A 17,902-nucleotide genomic window follows, 5' to 3' on the forward strand; every position below is an offset into this window, starting at 1 on the left:
AGCATCCCATGGGGCTGCCAAGCCGAGCTGGCGGCAGGACAGGCCGTGGTGTCTTCTAGTTCCTCCCCTATCTTAGCCAGCCTGTCCTCCCTTTTCCTCTTGGGAGAAGCATCACCTCTCCCATGACCCCTCTGGGCTCTGCCCCTGAAAAGGCCGACACCAGAGAGGGCCGGGGGGAGCGAGGGGTGAGGCTCACCTTGTGGCAGAGCGAGTCTGCAGGAAGCAGCAGTGGGCTTCGCTGAAGTGGACGTGGAGAGCCGGTTGCTCAGGTTGATCCCAGAGTGGCTCCAGAAATCGACAGCCAGAGAGTGTGGGCAGACGGGCGACAGGCAGGTGGGGGACAGAGGGCCGGTGCTCAGGCCGAGCACTTCCTCCACAGGGACATCTTGTAGGCATTTGTTAAGGTGCATTGACAATGGTTGTGTTCAGATTACGACGTAAAAAGGGGACATCAGAGGAATTCCCTGGCTGTCCAGTGGTTAGGACTCGGCGCTTTCACTGCTGAGGGCCTGGGTTCAATCCCTGGTTGGGGAACCCACAAGTTGTGAGGCACAGCCAAAACATAAAATAAAAAATAAATAATAAAATGAAATAGGGGACATTAGAGGAAGCAGCATGAAGGCAGGTGTGGTCTGTTTAATGCCAGATCGCAAGGTCAGGGCTGAGGCAACAAAGCAGGGCACCACGCTGCCCCCTCCAAGCTGTCTGGCTCACGCCACTCAGGCCCAGACACCCAGTTGAGCACCTCGAGTGGCTTAGGAAAAGGCCTCTCTTCTGGGAAGACCCGTTGGAAGCAGGAGCTCCTTTGTGAGAGGAAAGGCCTGTTCCTGCGGGGAGAAGCAGCCTCACGGCAGTGCAGGCAGCTGAGCAGATCCTCAAGCTCAGCTTGGAGCTCAGCCTCCCGTCACCTCTCGGCCAGGCACCCTTGGGCAGGGGATGACCACCATACGGCTACCATGCCCTGCTGGCCCTGACGTTAGAACCGCCCCAGAGGTTCAAGGGAGAGTGATTTGGGGGATGGCTGGGACACCTAAGGAGATCCTTGGAAGATACCCCTGGGACATTAGCCTAGGACCTTAGATGTATCCAGACCCTTCATTGAGATCACAAGAAACAATAACCCAGGCACCACTATGTGCATTAGTGATAGAATTCCAACTTTGGGGGCACCCTACGGGGTGCTATGTTCTCATGAGGGCCTAAGACCGACTAACTTCTAAATCATCTTACAAGGAAAGCCTGGTTTTAAATGTTGCAGCGAGGACTCTGCCAGACGTGGAGTTTACCGTAGTGGGCCTCCCTGGACGGTACAGGGTCAGGTCAGGTTTTGCTCTCAGGAGCCTCAGCCTCTTCTTGTCTTGCAGCTTTTATAAGTCCAACTACGTGCAGAAGTTCCACTACTCCCGGCCAGTGCGCAGGGGGACCGTTGACCCTGAGAATGAGTTTGCCGTAAGTATCTCCCCTCCCCTCCCCTTTGGCAGCCTTGATCATTGCCCAGGGCCTCCTTTACCAACCAGAGCCTGCACCTGCCAGAATCAGAATTGGGAGGGCATCTGATCTAAAGCCAAAGGAAGGAACACTAGCTTCCATTGGTACGATGACACCCATTCTCCAGGCTCTTCCGTTGGGTTTGCTTTCTCATTTCTTGAGCCTCTCCACTCTCTAGATACCACCCAGGCCTGGCGTGAGATGCACCTTTCAACCTCAGGGAGTTCACAGTCCCCAGTGTCACTGTGTGCTTCCCAGCCAGGACCTACCTGTCTTCTATTCCCGAGGGCCGAGGCTGGCACGAGGAGACAGCTCCAAGTCTCTCTCAGCTCTTTCCCTTGGACTGTGATTCTTTGCACTGGGGGAGTCACTGTCCCTTGAAGAATCTGATGAACACTGTAGACCTCCCCCCAGAAAATGCAGGTGGATGCATTCAATATTGCCTAAAACTTCTGCCTGTTCAGAGACCCAGGTTAAAACATACTGGACCCAAATCCAGGGAAAACTTAAACTTCACCTTGGGAAAGAATTCTTCAGGGTAAAGTGGGAGTGTATTTCTGAGTCTTGTAATTTTTATTCTGATTCCGGGTGGATAGGAGGCCTGGGGGCCTGGCTGGGTTCCCACCAAACTCTGATGGTCAGGTTTCATGTGTGTTGCTTTCCTGCCCTTGTCACCCCTGCCCACGGGACAGTCGATGTGGATCGAGAGGACCTCCTTTGTGACCGCGTACAAGCTTCCGGGCATCCTGCGCTGGTTTGAGGTGACTCACATGTCCCAGGTGAGTCTGTGGGGCTCAGGAGACTCCTGAGACTGGAAAAAGGGAAATGCTTTTGTTCAAAGCCACTGCAGGAGTCCAGGAATTCTGGTGCAGGAAGGGACCTGAGGCAGCATCCAGTTTACCTGCTTTCAAATTTTTTTTTTTTTTAAGCATCAGATAACATTTTTTTCCTTGCAAATGAAAGGTACCATAGAATCCGGTAATAAAGCAGATGAATGGAGAGCTTCTGTGGTTGGGTGCAGGGGGAGGAAGAGGGCCTGGAACTCAATCGACACAACCACCCTCTCATATCCTCCCCTCCCAACAGCCCTTTGGGGACCCCTCTGCAGAATCTCACTATGAGTCCATTTTATACTTGGATAAACTGAAGCTCAGAGAAAGGAAATTACACAGAGGCAAAGCTCTGGCTAGAATGCAAGTATTTGAACTCCATGGTGCAGATAGCATGTGTTTTGCTTCTCAACACACTTCAGGGTCTCCATGTCCTCAAACAGCTGGGGATCTTGCAGCCCTCAGGTTGCAAAGGTCAATCCGGTGAAATCTGAGAAGCAGGGACATATTCGGGATGTCTTATTCACTTATTCATTCAACAAATATTTAATGAGTACCTAACACATGTCAATCAAGCACCTAGAGATTTTGCAATGAAGCTTACATTCTAGTGGCAAAGACGCACTAAAAAGCCTAAGCGAATATATACTATGTCAGGTGGAGATAACCACTATGGAGAAAAATAAAAGAGAAAGGTGATGAAGGAGTGGTGGGTATTTTAAGTAGGATGGTCGTAGAAATCCTTCCTGCTAAATGGCTTTAGATCAAAGGTCTGAAGGAAGTGAGGACATGGTCCTTGCAGATACCGAAGAGAAGGACATTCTAGCAGAGGAAATAGCAAGTGCAAGGGCCCTGGGACAGAACAGGCTAATGTCTGAATTAGAACAAGTGACGGGGGAGTAGCAGGAGTCTGATAGCAGGTCATATAGGGCCTTGTAGGCACCATAAGGACTTGGGCTTTTCCACTGGGTGAATTTGAGTCACAAGCAGAGGAGGGACATTGTCTGACTGACGTTTTCAAGCTACTGTATGATCAACATTGAGACCATCCCCCTTCAGCCCTTAAGGGCCCCCAGCAGCCAGGTGGTCCTCCAATCTCCTTTTCACAGTCATGGCGTAGACCTTAGGGACCATATAATAACGATGATGACATCAGCAGACATTACTGAGCATGTGCCAGACTGTTCACATGTGTGACCTCACTTAAACCCCTCAACAAGGCTGCGAGGTAGATATTATTATTCTCCCGTTTTACAGATGAGGAAACCGAGTGAGTTAGTGGGTTGCTCAAGGTTAGTAAAAGAGGTGAGGTTTGACTATAACCTCTCATACCAGGCACCTGGATGGACTCATTCTCCTCTTTCCTTAACATGTCCCCAGCCCACCCCAATAATTAGTGCCCTGGAGAGGAAGAAACTACTCATGCCCTTTATTCATGGGACACATCGGTTCATGATAAGCTTGGATAAGTGTCCCAGGTGCTGTGTCAAGGACTTTGTAACATTATCCTGTTTAATCCCACAAAACTGTGTGAAGTACATCATATTATGAATCCCATTTTTGAGGTGAGAAATCAGAAACTTTCTACTAAGCCGTAGTCTCTACCCATTGGCCCTGGCTGTGCCCTTTCCTCTGGTGGTGCTCAGTAAGGTGCCTCTCCTCCTTCGCTGTCCCCACAGGACTGTAGGCAAACTGAAGGAATTCCCGCCTGCACTCTCTGAACGCCTCATCTCCCGCCATGGTATCTCACCTCCTAATAGACTACATAATTTGCCTGTGTGTTTATTTTTAATATCTAGAATTTTAAATATAATAGCATTATGATATAAGCTCCACTAGACTGTGAGCTCCAGGAAGACAGATTTTTGTCCGTTTTCTTCCCTGCCATATCTCTGAGTGCAAGGAATAGTCCTAGACACATAATTGGTGCTCAAGAATAGTTATTAAGGGACTTCCCTGATGGTGCAGTGGTTGAGAATCTGCCTGCCAATGCAGGGGACACGGGTTCGATCCCTGGTCCTCGAAGATCCCACATGCCATGGAACAGCTAAGCCTGTGCGCCACAGCTACCGAGGCTGTGCCCTAGAGCCCACGAGCCACAACTGCTGAGCCCGCATGCCGCAACTACTGAAACCCGCATGCCTAGAGCCTGTGCTCCGCAACAAGAGAAGCCACTGCAATGAGAAGCCCACGCACTGCAACAAAGAGTAGCTCCCGCTCACCACAACTAGAGAAAGCCCACGCACAGCAACGAAGACCCAATGCAGCCAAAAATAAATAAATAAATTTATATTAAAAAGAATAATAGTTATTAAGTAAATCCATTAACCAATCAGTCAGTTAATATGCAGAAACCCATAATATATGAAGTGCTTACCTCATTTTATGAACTCAGGATTCTGAAATTAGGAAAGAAATAGTCAACATTTTTGTTTCACTTCTTTTATCCTGATACCCTCTGATAGAAGGGATTGGGAAAACCTCCAAAAAGTTGACCAGAGTGACTTTATCTCTGATAGCCTCCCTCATTTGAGTTACCAAGAATTTCAGGATGTCTCAGACACAGAAGTTTCATGGGTGCTGAGTGAATTCCTCTCCAAGCATTTGTTTTTTGTGGTATAGAATTTGTACCTTGTTCTTGGTTGTTTCTTTTATGAATCGTCATGACTACAGTGCTGTTTGTACAGAGAGGTGTTTTCTGATAGGATTCAAGTGTAAGTTCTGCTTATTGAGGGTCCTTTCCTTTTTCTTGGCCCTGAGAATATGTAATCTTTACAAGAAGTCCTGAGCTGGGGGTCAGAGACCCAAATTCAACTTGGTTATTAACAAGCTATAGGATGTTGGACAAACACAGTGTATCTCTGGCCTTAGTTTTCATCATCTGTAAAATAGACATGAGAAAACTATGGAATTTCAGAGCTGAAAGACACTCTGAAGGTCATTTAATCCAAGAGCTATAAATTCAAATACCTTCAGAGCCCGGGAAGATAACTGTAAATATGGGAACTCGTCCCATTAAGACAACGGGGAGTGGTAGAAGCTGTGGCAAACTCCTTCCAGCTGAATTAGTTTCTTAAAAACTTAGAACTCACGTGCTGGCTAAATGACAGACCCAGGCCCAGTTTGGCCTACACATCTCCAATGTGCAACCCCATTCCTAGCCCTTGTCCATTTAAATTATTTTGCATATGAGAAAACTGAAGCTCAAAGATGGGACTTGAACTGCCAAAGTGATCAGTGGTAGAAGTAGGTTGTAATAATGATGTCTATCTTACACAGTTCAGAGGTTTCCTAAGAGGATTCACGAAGGTGATAATGTGGGAGAGGCCTTTGAGGAATGTGAAACACCACTCGATGGCGAGGGATTATCACCGCTTTCCCGAGTGCCTTTAAAATTGTTTCCAAAGTACAGTTATTCCTCAGTATCTGAGGGTGTTGGTTCTAGGAGCCCCCTCGGATACCAAAATTGTTTAAGTCCCTTACATAAAAGGGCGTAAGTACAGTGAATACAGTTGGGCCTCCGTATCAGTGGTTGGTTGAATTCGAGGTTGGTTAAATCCAAGGATGTAAAACCCAAGGGTATGGAGCTCTGACTGTATCTTCCAGGATAATTCATTTTCCCCGCACAGCAAGCTGGGCAGGGGCTATATACCTGTGCTGCCAGTAAGGAAACTGAGGCTCAGCTTAGGAAAGAGACCAGAGATTTGAGGGCTTGACCAAGTCCTAACAACCAGTGTATGGCAAGTTTGGTAGCAGAGTGTGGTCTGTATGTGGGGGAGAAGCTCGCCTTTGGAATTCGGACACTGGCGCTCTCTCCCCAGCGCTGCCCCATCTACCCTTAGGTGAAGGACTTACCTGCTGTTGGGGGGATTGAATGAGAGCACGTGTGGGACACACCCAGCATGGGCTGGCACAGGGGAGGCAGTCCACAAATGGCGCCATCTCTTTTACCGTGATCAGTGCTTTTATAACTGTTACCAGCTCCGGACCTCCAGGTCTTCCACCAAATATGTAACCCCCATCGCTCTGCTCTAGAGAGTGACGTACTCATCTACACAAACGTCCAGAGGTGAGAATCCAAAGGAGTGTTCGTTCTCATTCTCTGTCCTGTTGTCTGTAACAAGGTTAAAGACGTAGGGATACAAAAATAGCTTCAGAAATGAGGAAGAAAGCCAAGCAACAGGACTTTCCATTTTTCACAACTCACCGTAAAGCATGAGTCTCTCAGACATACCAGGCTACTGTTGAAATCCAGGTGTGCTACTGGGCTCTGTCCAAGTGGTTGTGATAGATTTTCCTTTAGAACTCAGTCTAGACCTCAGCTTGGAGAAGCCCCTGCAGGGTAGGTCTGTGTGCTTGACAGAAACTGGACCATGGGTTGCAGCTTGTGGAACATGGGCTGCCGCCTCTACCAGGCCGAGCAGCCTTCCCCCTACAGCTCTGTGTGTGTGTGTGTGTGTGTGTGTGTGTGTGTGTGTGTGTGTGTGTGCGCGCGCGCGTGCGCACTTGAGTATGTATGTGCGTGCATGTGTGACGGAAAGAGGATGACATTGTGTCACTGTGTCTTGTATCACAGAGAGAGAGAGGAGAGAGCCTACTCCCAGGGCCTTCTCACTGCAGAGATAGCCACTTTCAAAAATGTCCAGAAACAAGGAAGGGGGGTGAGGAGGCTAAGATTTCACAGGGATTTAAGGAAATAGTTTAAAAAGATGACCAAGAGCATGGCTGTGGAGGCTGGTTCTCCCCTTCACATATACTCAACAGTTAACAATAACTAGCAGGTGCACTTTTTAAAGAACTCCGCTGTAAGTCAAGTGTCATATTATCTCAACTAATCTTTGCTAAGTCAAGTGTCATATTATCTCAACTAATCTTTGCTATGTCCCCACTGAAGCAGGCCCTGTAGCACCACCACTCAACAGATGGTAACACTTAGGGTTGCCTCCATGAAGTTTTCCCGGATTACTTCACCCTTCCCTCCAGCCCCACCCACCCTGCCAGGGAGTCTTCCCTTCTCAGGACAGCTGCTAGTCCCTGTCCTGACACCTACAAGAGTTAATAACAGTAACTACCAGCTACTTTTTTTTTTGCGGTATGCGGGCCTCTCACTGTTGTGGCCTCTCGCGTTGCGGAGCACAGGCTCTAGACGCGCAGGCTCAGCGGCCATGGCTCACGGGCCCAGCCACTCCGCGGCATGTGGGATCTTCCCGGACCGGGGCACGAACCCGTGTCCCCTGCATCGGCAGGCGGACTCTCAACCACTGCGCCACCAGGGAAGCCCTACCAGCTACTTTTTGAAGTAGATGTTCTTATCCTCATTTTACCAGTAAGTCAACTGAGGCTCAGAACGTTTGGGAAACTCGCCCAAGGTCACACAGAGAAAATGGCTGAGATTGGCACTCATTTTTATTTGCTTAGTTTAGTTCAGGAGTCAGGAAACTATGGCCTATGAGCCAGAGCCCACCTGCGCCTAATTTTGTAAATAGGTTTATTGGAACCACCATGCTCATAGATTTACATATCGCCTGTAGCTGATTTCTTCCTACAATAACAGAGTTGAGTTGTTGCCACACACAACATCTGGCCCTTTCACAGAAAAAGTTTGCAGACTTCTTGCTTAGTGTTTTACTCTCGATCCCATGCTCTTGGGAACCACTGTTATGCCAGTTAGCACCTGATGGCACTGTGTTTATCCTGCTTTCTAAGAGGTGTTGAAGACGTGGTTAGTTTTATCTTCCCAACTAAACCGAATCTACCTTGGAGCAGTGACCCCTCATATAACAAGTCTCGGGACCTACTGTGGGCCAGGCCAGGTGATCACATCGTCAGCTGCTCTAATCCCTTCAGCTAAGTGCTCGCACATAGTAGGTGCACAACCAATACCAGATGGGTTGAATTGGAGCGTCTTTCACCAGGTAGTAAGAAGAAAAACCCTCCCTGGAGCACACCCAGCCTCTGAGACCCCAGCGAGTGCCTGACACTTCCTGCCTGCATTTCCCCAGGGAGATCCCTCTTTTGCTAAGCACAGGTTCAGCCTGTCTCTCCCCACACAGCCGGCAACCCCCAGGGCTCAGTAGTTACCACAAGAGCCTGCTACAGCCCCTTGGGGAGCATTGCCTCATTTGAATTCCAACCCCAAATGAAATCAATACCAATCATTTTATCTATTTTTAAAGCGACCTGCTGAGGCCCTTTCTTCTTGATCTCGTTTTCAACAGACCACAATTAGCCCTCTGGAGAACGCCATCGAAACCATGTCCGCGGCCAACGAGAAGATCCTGATGATGATAAACCAGTACCAGAGTGACGAAAGCCTCCCGATAAACCCACTCTCCATGCTCCTGAATGGAATCGTGGACCCTGCTGTCATGGGAGGGTTCGCCAAGTATGAGACGGTGAGGGCTCCCCTCTCCAGGCCCTGGTGGAGACAGAGCAGTGGCAGGAGGGCCCAGAGCAGACACAGCTGCATGCCACTCATCTTACTGTGGCTGTTTCTCCCTCAGAAGGACACTTCAGCTTGTTTAGACCTCATACACATTCCAGAGTTTCTTTAGCCTCATCTCCTTCACCTCTCATCTCATCTCCTTCCCACCCTCAATGCCATGCTCTGTCAGGGGTCATAGAGATCCCTTATCCCACTGGGCACATCAAGATACCTTTGTCAAGAGGAGGCTCTGGGATGTCCACGAGCCAGACCATAAAAGTCAAGCACCACAAATCAAAGTACATGCTACTTGTGTCAAGCCATCTCTTCTATAGATGATGGAAATGACCTCCAGAAATGGGAAGGAATGAAACACGGAATCTGTGAAAATACAGAAGGGATGGGAGATCGACTCTCAAGCGAGAGTTGTAATCTAGATATTCAGGTCATAAGGACCCTCCAGAAATCCCCACACATTTCAGCCACAGATTTCATTTCTGAGGCTCCTGGTGTCCGTGGCGAAAAGGGAAACGCCATCAGTTATATGAGTCACATTTTCCACTGGGGGAAAATAATTACTCAATAAGGAGACATAACTTTTCCCAGCTCTGAAAAAGAATAGAAAGTCCTTATTTGGCTCTCACCTGGGCCATACGTTAATGGGACGCTGAGGGAAAAATGGACTCTTCGTTCTCATAAGTCTCATGATGGACTCTATTATCTTTTCTATGTCATCCATTGATGTAAAACTAGGAATACGGCACAATAGTATAACTCACGGACAGTAATTCCGGTTAGTCCTTCCAGCTACCCTTGGACACCCCGTAGAGTCATCCATTGGTAATCCTTTGTTCAGCCTTGAGGGGTGATATGTCTGTGTATATACGTGCACACACTGAGAACAGGAGCCGAGAAGGAGCTGGGGCTGCCAAGGTCACACACGATGAGGGAGGTGAGCTGGAAAGCCCACCAGGTGAACTTCCTCACTGAGTTCTCTCTCCTGGGACGGTGCCTTGACTGTGCAGCAGAATCCCCAGCAGGGCTTCTTCACACACAGCTGCCTCCACCCCACCTCCGACCCCAGAGGCTCTGATTCAATACGTCCGGGTGGGGCCTGAGAATTTGCATCTCTGGCAAGTTCCCAGGTGATGCTGCTGCTGCGGGTCCAGAGACCCCTCTTCAAGAACAATTTCCTGGGGTTTGTGACCCTTTCCCAGTGGATACCGATCTGAGCCCCGGGAGGAGGAAACGTCAGTCCCTACACGTCCCTGACTGTTGCCCATCCACGTAGGAATGGCCTCATTCCTGCCCCTGTCAACTGGAACCCTCTCCCGGTGCCAGAGAGGTGGGTCGTGGGGTCCACGGCAAAGGAACAGGAAACCCCCAACGTCTGTTTGTCCTGCTAGGCCTTCTTCACTGAAGAGTACACCAGGGACCACCCCGAGGACCAGGACAAGCTGAGCTGCCTCAAGGACCTGATTGCGTGGCAGGTAAAGCAGAGGTGGGCTGGGGGTAGGCCAGCCCTGTGTCCGTCCCTTCCCCTCCCCGGTTTGCCTGCCCTCTGCTAGCCTCTGGCCGGTATGGCCGACTTTCATACTGCTCTCCTGCCCTCTGGCTTTTGGCCTTTCTTCTGACTCTGTCTTCACCTGAGCAGGTGCGTCGTGGAAGCGGGATTTGGGGCCCTGCACCCTTGGGGTGCTGCACTGGCGCCGGGCAGTGACGCTGTGCTGCGTGTTGCTAAGACTGCCCTGTTGGATGTTGAATTCAGGAGGTGGCTTCCCCCAGGGGGACTGAAGTGAAAGCCAGGGTCCCGCGCACCTCCCGCCACCTCCCACCACACCCAGCACCCGCCAGTCAGATAATGGAAGACTTCGGCCCCTACCCCACCTCTCCTCCTACTAAGGCTGACCCAGTTTGTTGCAGACAGTGCTCAGATGGATATCAGGTTTCGAAAATAATCGAGGCCTCGGTTTGGTTGGTTTTCAGGCAGAGGGTCTGCACTCTGCACGAGCTGCTCAGCCCTCCGGAGCCCAGCCTGGCACCTTGGAAGGACTGTCCTTCCCGCCCGCTTTGTCCTGCTATCTGCTTATCTGCCCTCTCCTTGCATCCTTGTCCCTCTGCCCCTTCCCTCCGCCATCTCCTTCTCTCTGACTCTTGCTGTGCATGTGTCTCTTTCTCCTCTCCTTGGAAGTTCTTTGCTTCTCCCCGTCCCCTCTCTGACTTTGGCCTGTCTCTGCTGCCCGCCTCACACCTCACTCCTGGCTCTGCTTCCCTTGCGCATCTCTCTCCACTGCCCTCCCTCCTTCTCTGCTTTCTCTCTGGCTCCCTCTCCCGTGTTTTCTCTCCCTCCTGCTCTCTCCTGCTCTCTGCCACTCCCTAGAGAAGAAACAATCCCCAGACCCCTAGCCCAGAGGCATTCAGAGGACCAGGCTCCTGGTCTAGGCCTGCAGCAGCCCCTCCTCAAGCATCTCCCTGCTCTCCACGGACCACCCAGCACCCAGGACGCAGGGTGGGCTCTGGAGGGTGCGCTGGGGGGAGGCTGGGGAGGCGAGCAGGGCAGCAGGGGGCAGCGTCTGCAGCTGCTGGCCCTCCCTCCTCCCTTCTTGCCAGTTACAGTGCAAAGAAAAGCGAGCTACTGGGTAGGGAGTTTTTGTTACTCTAGGGGAATTAGGGAGTGAGAAGCATCGGGTGCAGCCTCTTTTCTTAAAATAAGGATTCCTAATTCAGGTCCTTCTCTGCCTCTGCCAAATTATGCAAAGTGCGGCCTTAAAAATAAAATGCCAGGCGCTGCGCAGATACACTCTCCTGAATGCATTTTGTGAGTCCGGAATTTTCTCTCCCTTCTTACCTTGTGCCACCTGTGAAACCCAGACACCCCCAAGAGCCCCAGCCTTCTGAGGTCATCGTGCCCTTTAATACTCAAATAATGATACGCCCCGCTCCCCATCCCCAGCTCGGGAAGCAGGAAGACTCAGCTTTGGTTGGTTCCCTTCCTCAGCTCTTTCTGGGGTGCCCCAGGGAGGGCTAACATGTCACACAAATGTGTCTGGGTGCTGGGGGTCATTCTCAATCCATATCACTGTCCTGGGCCTCTCTGCTGCGCATGTCTTATCACCTGGTAGTGGACTCTCCGGGCTGTATTCACCACACCCAAAGCATGGACCAGACTGTGGCCTCAGAGCACAGCCGATAGCAGGCCGTGCCTTCTAAGGAAATTCTTCCAAAGTCTTGCAGTTCATAGAGGGGCACCACAAGCAAAGGAAGGAGACTTTGAAAGCATGTATTTGATGTTACAGCTTCTAAGAGCCTGCAAAGGGGATTGCCCTGGGCCGCATTCCTCCCACTCAGAGTCCAGCATCCTGAATAGTCAAAAGACGCTGCCCTGCGCAGGGTGAAGGTGACCTTTTTTACGTTACACACAGCACATTAGCTCTTCATTTTATTCCATTCATTCTTGCAACTTATATATATTTGAGTCCCAACTGTGTGCCACGCAACAGAAATAAAGCGCTGGATAAAATTGTGGGCCTGCTCCCTCCCTCCCTTCTTGGAGCTTAATTATAGATTGGATCTTGGTTTGCCAAAGCCAGATTCACTTTGGATCTTCTCAGAACACGAGACCCTTAGATTTCAAAGGGAGATGTACTTGCACCGCTAGCAACCCAACAGAAGCTAGAAGTGCAAAGTACATTATGTGTTCAAGATTTCATGGTTTTCAAGAGTGATCGCTTCTTAATTTTTTTCTTCGTAAAGATTTTCTCTCTATGTATTGGCATGGAAAGATGTCTACAGTACATTCTTCTTGTAAACATTTCACGAGATATTACATAGAGAAAACTACACATAACAAAAATACACAGCACACCGAGTTGTCACTGTACACTTACGTGGCCACCACCAGATGAAGCAGAATTCCTCTAGCACCCAGAAGCCTCTCTTGTGCCTTCTTTTAGTCATTGCCAGCCCTCCCCAAGGTCGACCCCTCTCCTGCTTTTACATTAACCATTTACTTGCTTTGTAAAAATACTTTTTAACCACCCAAGCACTCATTGCTAAACACTGTAGTTTACTTTTGCTTGTTTTTGACCTATATATAAATGGAATCACACAGTGTGCATTCTTTTGTGTCTAACTTATTTTGTTTACTGTTATGTTTCAAAATTGATTTATTTTGTTGTACATAGCAATCATTTATTCATTTTCATTGATGTATAATCGTCTATGCAGCTGGACAGTATAACTGTGCCAAAACATATTTATTTAGTTTTCAACTGATGGAGATTTGGGTTGATTTCAGTTTGAGGGTATTACAGGTCGTGCTGTTCTGAACATCTCTGTGTGTGTCTTTTTGCCACACACATGCACAATTTCTGTTGGATGTATACCTAGGTGTGGAATTGCTCGGTTATACTATGTTAGAATATCTGGCTTGAACAGATGACTGCCAAACTTCTATCACTGTAGATTAGTTTTGTCAGTTCTTGAACGTCATAAAAGTGGTATTACACAGTATGTGTTACTGTGTGCCTGGCTTCTTCTTTTCACTGTAACGCCTTTGTGATTCATCCAGGCTGTTACATGCAAGAGAAGTTTTTCTTTTTTTGTTCTAAGTGGTATCCGTTGTGTGACTATACAATATACCAATAATATACCGATGTATTTATCCATTCTCCTGTTGATGGTGGGTTGTTTTCAGGTTTTGGACAGTGTGGACAGAGTTGTAGGAACATTCTCGTTCGTGTTTTTTGATGGGCATAAACTCTCAGTGTCCTCACTATCTCTCTAGTAGTGGGAGTGCTGGGTCACGCGTTTATCTTTAGCCTTACTGGATACCAAGAGGCAGTTTTCCAAAGTGGCTGAGCCAATTTACACTCCCACCAAGAACTTCTGTGAATCTGGGTTGCTCCACATTCTCGCTGACGCATGATACTGTGAGTCTTTAATTTTAGTCTTTCTGGTGGTTGTGAGGTGGTATCTCAGTTTAATTTTAATTTGCATTTCCTCTGCGAGCAGCGGTGTTCATCGCCTTTTCATGTGTTTATTGGCTAATTGAATAGCCTTTCTTTGAAACGTTTGTTCAAATCTTTTACTGATTAACTGAATTGTCTTTTTATTAATAATTCATAGGAGTTTATATCTATTCTAGATATGAGTCCTTTGTCAAATCTATGTATTGCAAATATCTTCATTCAGTCTGTGGCTTATCTGTTTACTTTCTAATGATGTATTTTTGAAGAACAGAAGTTTGTCATTTTAATGAGGTCCAATTTATCAATTTTTTTAATGATTATTACTTTTGTCTTCACTTTATGAAATCTCTGGCTCTCCCAAGATCATGACGATACTTCCTGTGTTTTATTGGGAAGTTTTATTGTTTTGTCCTGTACTCTTAAGTGTATGATCTATACAGATTTCTAATTATTCCAGCACCATTTGTTGAAAAGACTGTTACTTTTCCCAACTTTGACATAAAGTGATCATATAGATGTCAGTCTATTTCTGGACTTCCTACTCTATTCCATTGGTCTGTTTGTCCAATGCCGTATACTGTTCCTAATTACTGTAGCTTTATAGTAACTCGAGATCTGATAGTGACAGTACTGCAATTTTTTTTTTCAAATTTGTCTTGGTCCTTCTAGTCCTTTGTATTTCCATATAAATTTTTAAATCAGCCTGCCAATTTTCACACACCCCCAAAACACATTGAGATTTTGAATAGGAATATATTAGGCACGTAGATTAATTTAGGAAGAATTTCTGTTTTAATGATAATTGATTCTTCCAGTACATGAATATGGAATCTCTCTCCCTTTCTTTAGTTCTTTCATTTCACTCAGCAAAGTTTTGTAGTTTTCACTGGAAAGGTCTTTCACAAATTTTATTAGATTTGTTTTAAGATATTTGATATTTTTAACTATTATAAATGGTATTTTTTTTAATTTCTCACTATCATCACAATTTTTTTTTGGTATGTTTACCTTGTATCCAGCGACCTTACTAAATTCACTTAATAAGTCAAATTGTTTGTACATTCTTTTGGATGTTCTACAGACAAACATATCATCTGCTAATATAAAAAGTTTTACTTCTTCTGTTCCAGCGTCTCCCACATCAGGGCAAGAGTCAGTACTTCACAGAGTGGGATGCTTTAAAGATGATGTCCCATTCTATGCCTAGTTTGCTGGTTTATCCTGAATGGATTTTTAATTTGTCAAATGTCTTTTATGCATCTATTGAGATACTCATATTGTTTTTCTTCATTATTATGCTAATTCAGTGAATTATATTAGTTGATTTTGGACTACTAAACCAACCTTGCATGTATGACATAAATCCCACTTGGTCGTAATGTATTATCATTTTTATATATTTCTGGATTCTATTAGAAAATATGCTCTTCAGGATTTTTGTGTCTATGCTCAAAAGAGATACTAACCTATAATTTTCCTTTTTTATAATATCCTTGTTCAATTCTTGTAACAAAGTTACCCTGGTCTCAAAAAGTGGGTTGAAAATTACTCCCTATTTTAAAAATTTTTAAGAGTTTCTATAAAGTTGGCATTTATTTATCCCTTAAATGTTTGCTAGAATTTGTCTGTGAAGCCATATGGGCCAGGAATATTTTAAAGCACGTATTTAATTTAATAGTTTTCAGATTTCCTATTTCTTTCGTCCCCTTTTTGGTAAGTTGTATTTTTCTAGCAATTTGTCCATTTTATCTAAATATTAAATTTATTGACATAAACTTTTTTATAATATCCTCTTATGATCTTTTATAATGCTTGTACTTCCTATAGCGATACTCCTTTTTAAATTCTGATATTGGTTATTGGTACCTTCTATTTTTTTTTTATTAGCCCTTTAAGGTGTTTATCAATGTTTTTGTCTTTTCAAAGAACCAACCTTTGGATTTGTCAATCCTCTGTGTTGTCAGTTTGTTTTCTTTTTCATTCATGTCCACTCTTACTTTTATTATTTCCTTCCTTTTACTCTCTTTGGGTTTACTTTGCTGTTCTTCTACTAATATCTTGAGATGGATACTTAGCTAATTGATTTTCTGTCTTTTCTAATATGTAAAACTAAAGCTATACATTTATCTCCATTAGCAACTTTATATCTCACTAGTATTTGTATGTAGTATTTCCATTATCATTCCCTTCTCTTTTTATTTATAAATTTATTTATTTATTTTTGGCTGTGCTGGGTCTTCATTTCTGCGCGCGAACTTTCTCTAGTTGTGGTGAGCGGGATCTACTCTCTCATTGCGGTGGCTTCTCTTGTTGCGGAACGCGGGCTCTGGGCACTCGAGCTTCAGTAGTTGTGGCTCACAGGCTCTAGAGCGCAGGCTCAGTAGTTGTGGTGTGCTCCGTGGCATGTAGGATCTTCCTGGACCAGGGCTCAAACCCGTGTCCCCTGCATTGGCAGGTGATTTCTTAACCACTGTGCCACCAGGGAAGTCCCATTCCTTTCTTTTTTAAATAAAATCTTTGTCTTGTGTCATGGATAGAAAATTTTTTCTTTTTCTATATATTGCTTATTTAAAAAAATATAAAGTTTTCTTAAGCTCTCTTCATTCTCTGTTTCTTCCACGTTAGTCCATTCATTCTTTTCTTCCTCTCTCCCTTACTCCCTCCCTCCGTTTTTGCTTTTCTTCCTATCTGTTGGTTCTGTTCTCTGTCTTTCACACTGGAGAATTTCCTTCAATGCCTGGTGATCCTTGGCAGTCTGTTCATAGTAAAGAGTGGGGCACTAAAAAAGCTGAATGAATTTCTGTGCATATGAGAGAAGGTATTGTCGCCTGGACGGCATTACATATGGTAACTGAGTGATCCACAGACGTCTGTATAACATGCGCCATTCACTTTCTCCAGGACAGACCCTTCAAGCTATTGCATATGAAGGTCCCCCTGGCTCCTGCACTGCTGGCAATGTGGGGACTGGAAAGTGAAGGTCTCACTGTCTGTTAGTGTGCAGACCAACCCCCTATTTTCCTGTTTGGTTCCTCATCCCTGCCCTCTGTTGATAATATAAGAGCGTAACTGTCTCCCGTCAATTATCTCTTCCCCTCTCATCTTCCCAAGGCTTTTCACATCACTTTTTAAAAGCTCCCTATTGGCTGGTTAACTCCACGGTGTTAACATTTGGGTATCTTTCTTCAGCAGCCACATGAGGTCGTATCACTGGATCTCCTGTGCTGTGAGACCAGGCTGTGCCCACTCCTCCTTTTCTGTTCAACCCTTCCCTTCTCCTATCTCCCAGCCTCTGACAATCATACCTTCCCTTTTGCATTGCCAAGAACTTCTTGGGCAAGGCTTTAAGTTAAAGCAACAGAGAGTCCTCTCCTCTGGTCTCACACTCTGCCCCTCAGTAGATTCTATAAGGTGCAGACTTTCCCTAACACATGGCTTCTAATGGGGGTGGGGGGCGTCCAGCCCTCCTGTGGGGCAAGGGCAGCCGGAGGTCTTTCTCCTAGAGGTCTTGTTTTCAGAGCAAACCCCAAGGATTCAGCTTTCCCATTTCTCAGGGTTGGTGACCCTGCTTGAAGGTTTCCAAGACCCTAAAGCCCTCAACAAATTCTCAGCAGGCAGACTTGCTTCCACCACCTCCATGGGGCCCGGTGGCCAACCTTTGGCTCATCATTTACCACCTTTCTCTCCAGATCCCCTTCCTGGGAGCTGGGATTAAGATCCATGAGAAAAGGGTGTCAGAAAATCTGCGGCCCTTCCACGACCGGATGGAGGAATGTTTCAAGAACCTGAAAGTGAAGGTGGAGAAGGAGTACGGTGTCAGAGAGATGGTACTGGTGGTCCCTGTGGCCGGGAGGGGTGGGGCAGGGAGGAGGATGAGATTGGAGCCAAGGAACCTGCCCTTGAGGAGAAGGACCTGAGAGCCAGCAGTGCCAGGGCCAATCCAAAGAACCTTTCTGGAAACTTGGTCCCTCAAAAGTCACCCCAGATAAACGCCAGTTACAAATTGAGGCCTTAGCACTCAAGGGACCGTGCTAATAATAAAAGCAATGTTGGTGAAGCACCTGTTATGTGCCGGTCTAATCTAAGCACGTAGGTCATTTTGTCTTCACAACAAGCCTGGGCGTGACTTTTAACCCCCTGTGTCTCTTCTGGAGGTTCCTAGGTGTAAGTGACTTGCCAGAGGCTACATG

At 46.7% G+C, this 17,902-nt stretch overlaps 1 protein-coding gene across 9 annotated transcripts in view; it reads left to right on the top strand.

Moving 5' to 3' along the window:
• Positions 1-17,902, top strand: part of DOCK2 (dedicator of cytokinesis 2) — a 416,438-nt gene that overhangs the window by 391,354 nt on the left and 7,182 nt on the right. For 8 of the 9 annotated variants that reach the window (XM_079918428.1, XM_079918432.1, XM_079918434.1 and 5 more), the window contains 5 exons: positions 1,365-1,449; positions 2,181-2,267; positions 8,537-8,713; positions 10,149-10,232; positions 17,402-17,539. In XM_079918428.1, the coding sequence (XP_079774554.1) occupies positions 1,365-1,449; positions 2,181-2,267; positions 8,537-8,713; positions 10,149-10,232; positions 17,402-17,539 (571 nt within the window). Of the gene's footprint in view, positions 1-1,364; positions 1,450-2,180; positions 2,268-3,997; positions 4,060-8,536; positions 8,714-10,148; positions 10,233-17,401; positions 17,540-17,902 lie in introns of those variants that run through there. The other variant, XM_079918436.1, reaches the window with a different exon arrangement.

Source organism: Stenella coeruleoalba, assembly GCF_951394435.1.
Source record: "Stenella coeruleoalba genome assembly, chromosome: 3".
Classification (NCBI taxonomy): domain Eukaryota; kingdom Metazoa; phylum Chordata; class Mammalia; order Artiodactyla; family Delphinidae; genus Stenella; species Stenella coeruleoalba.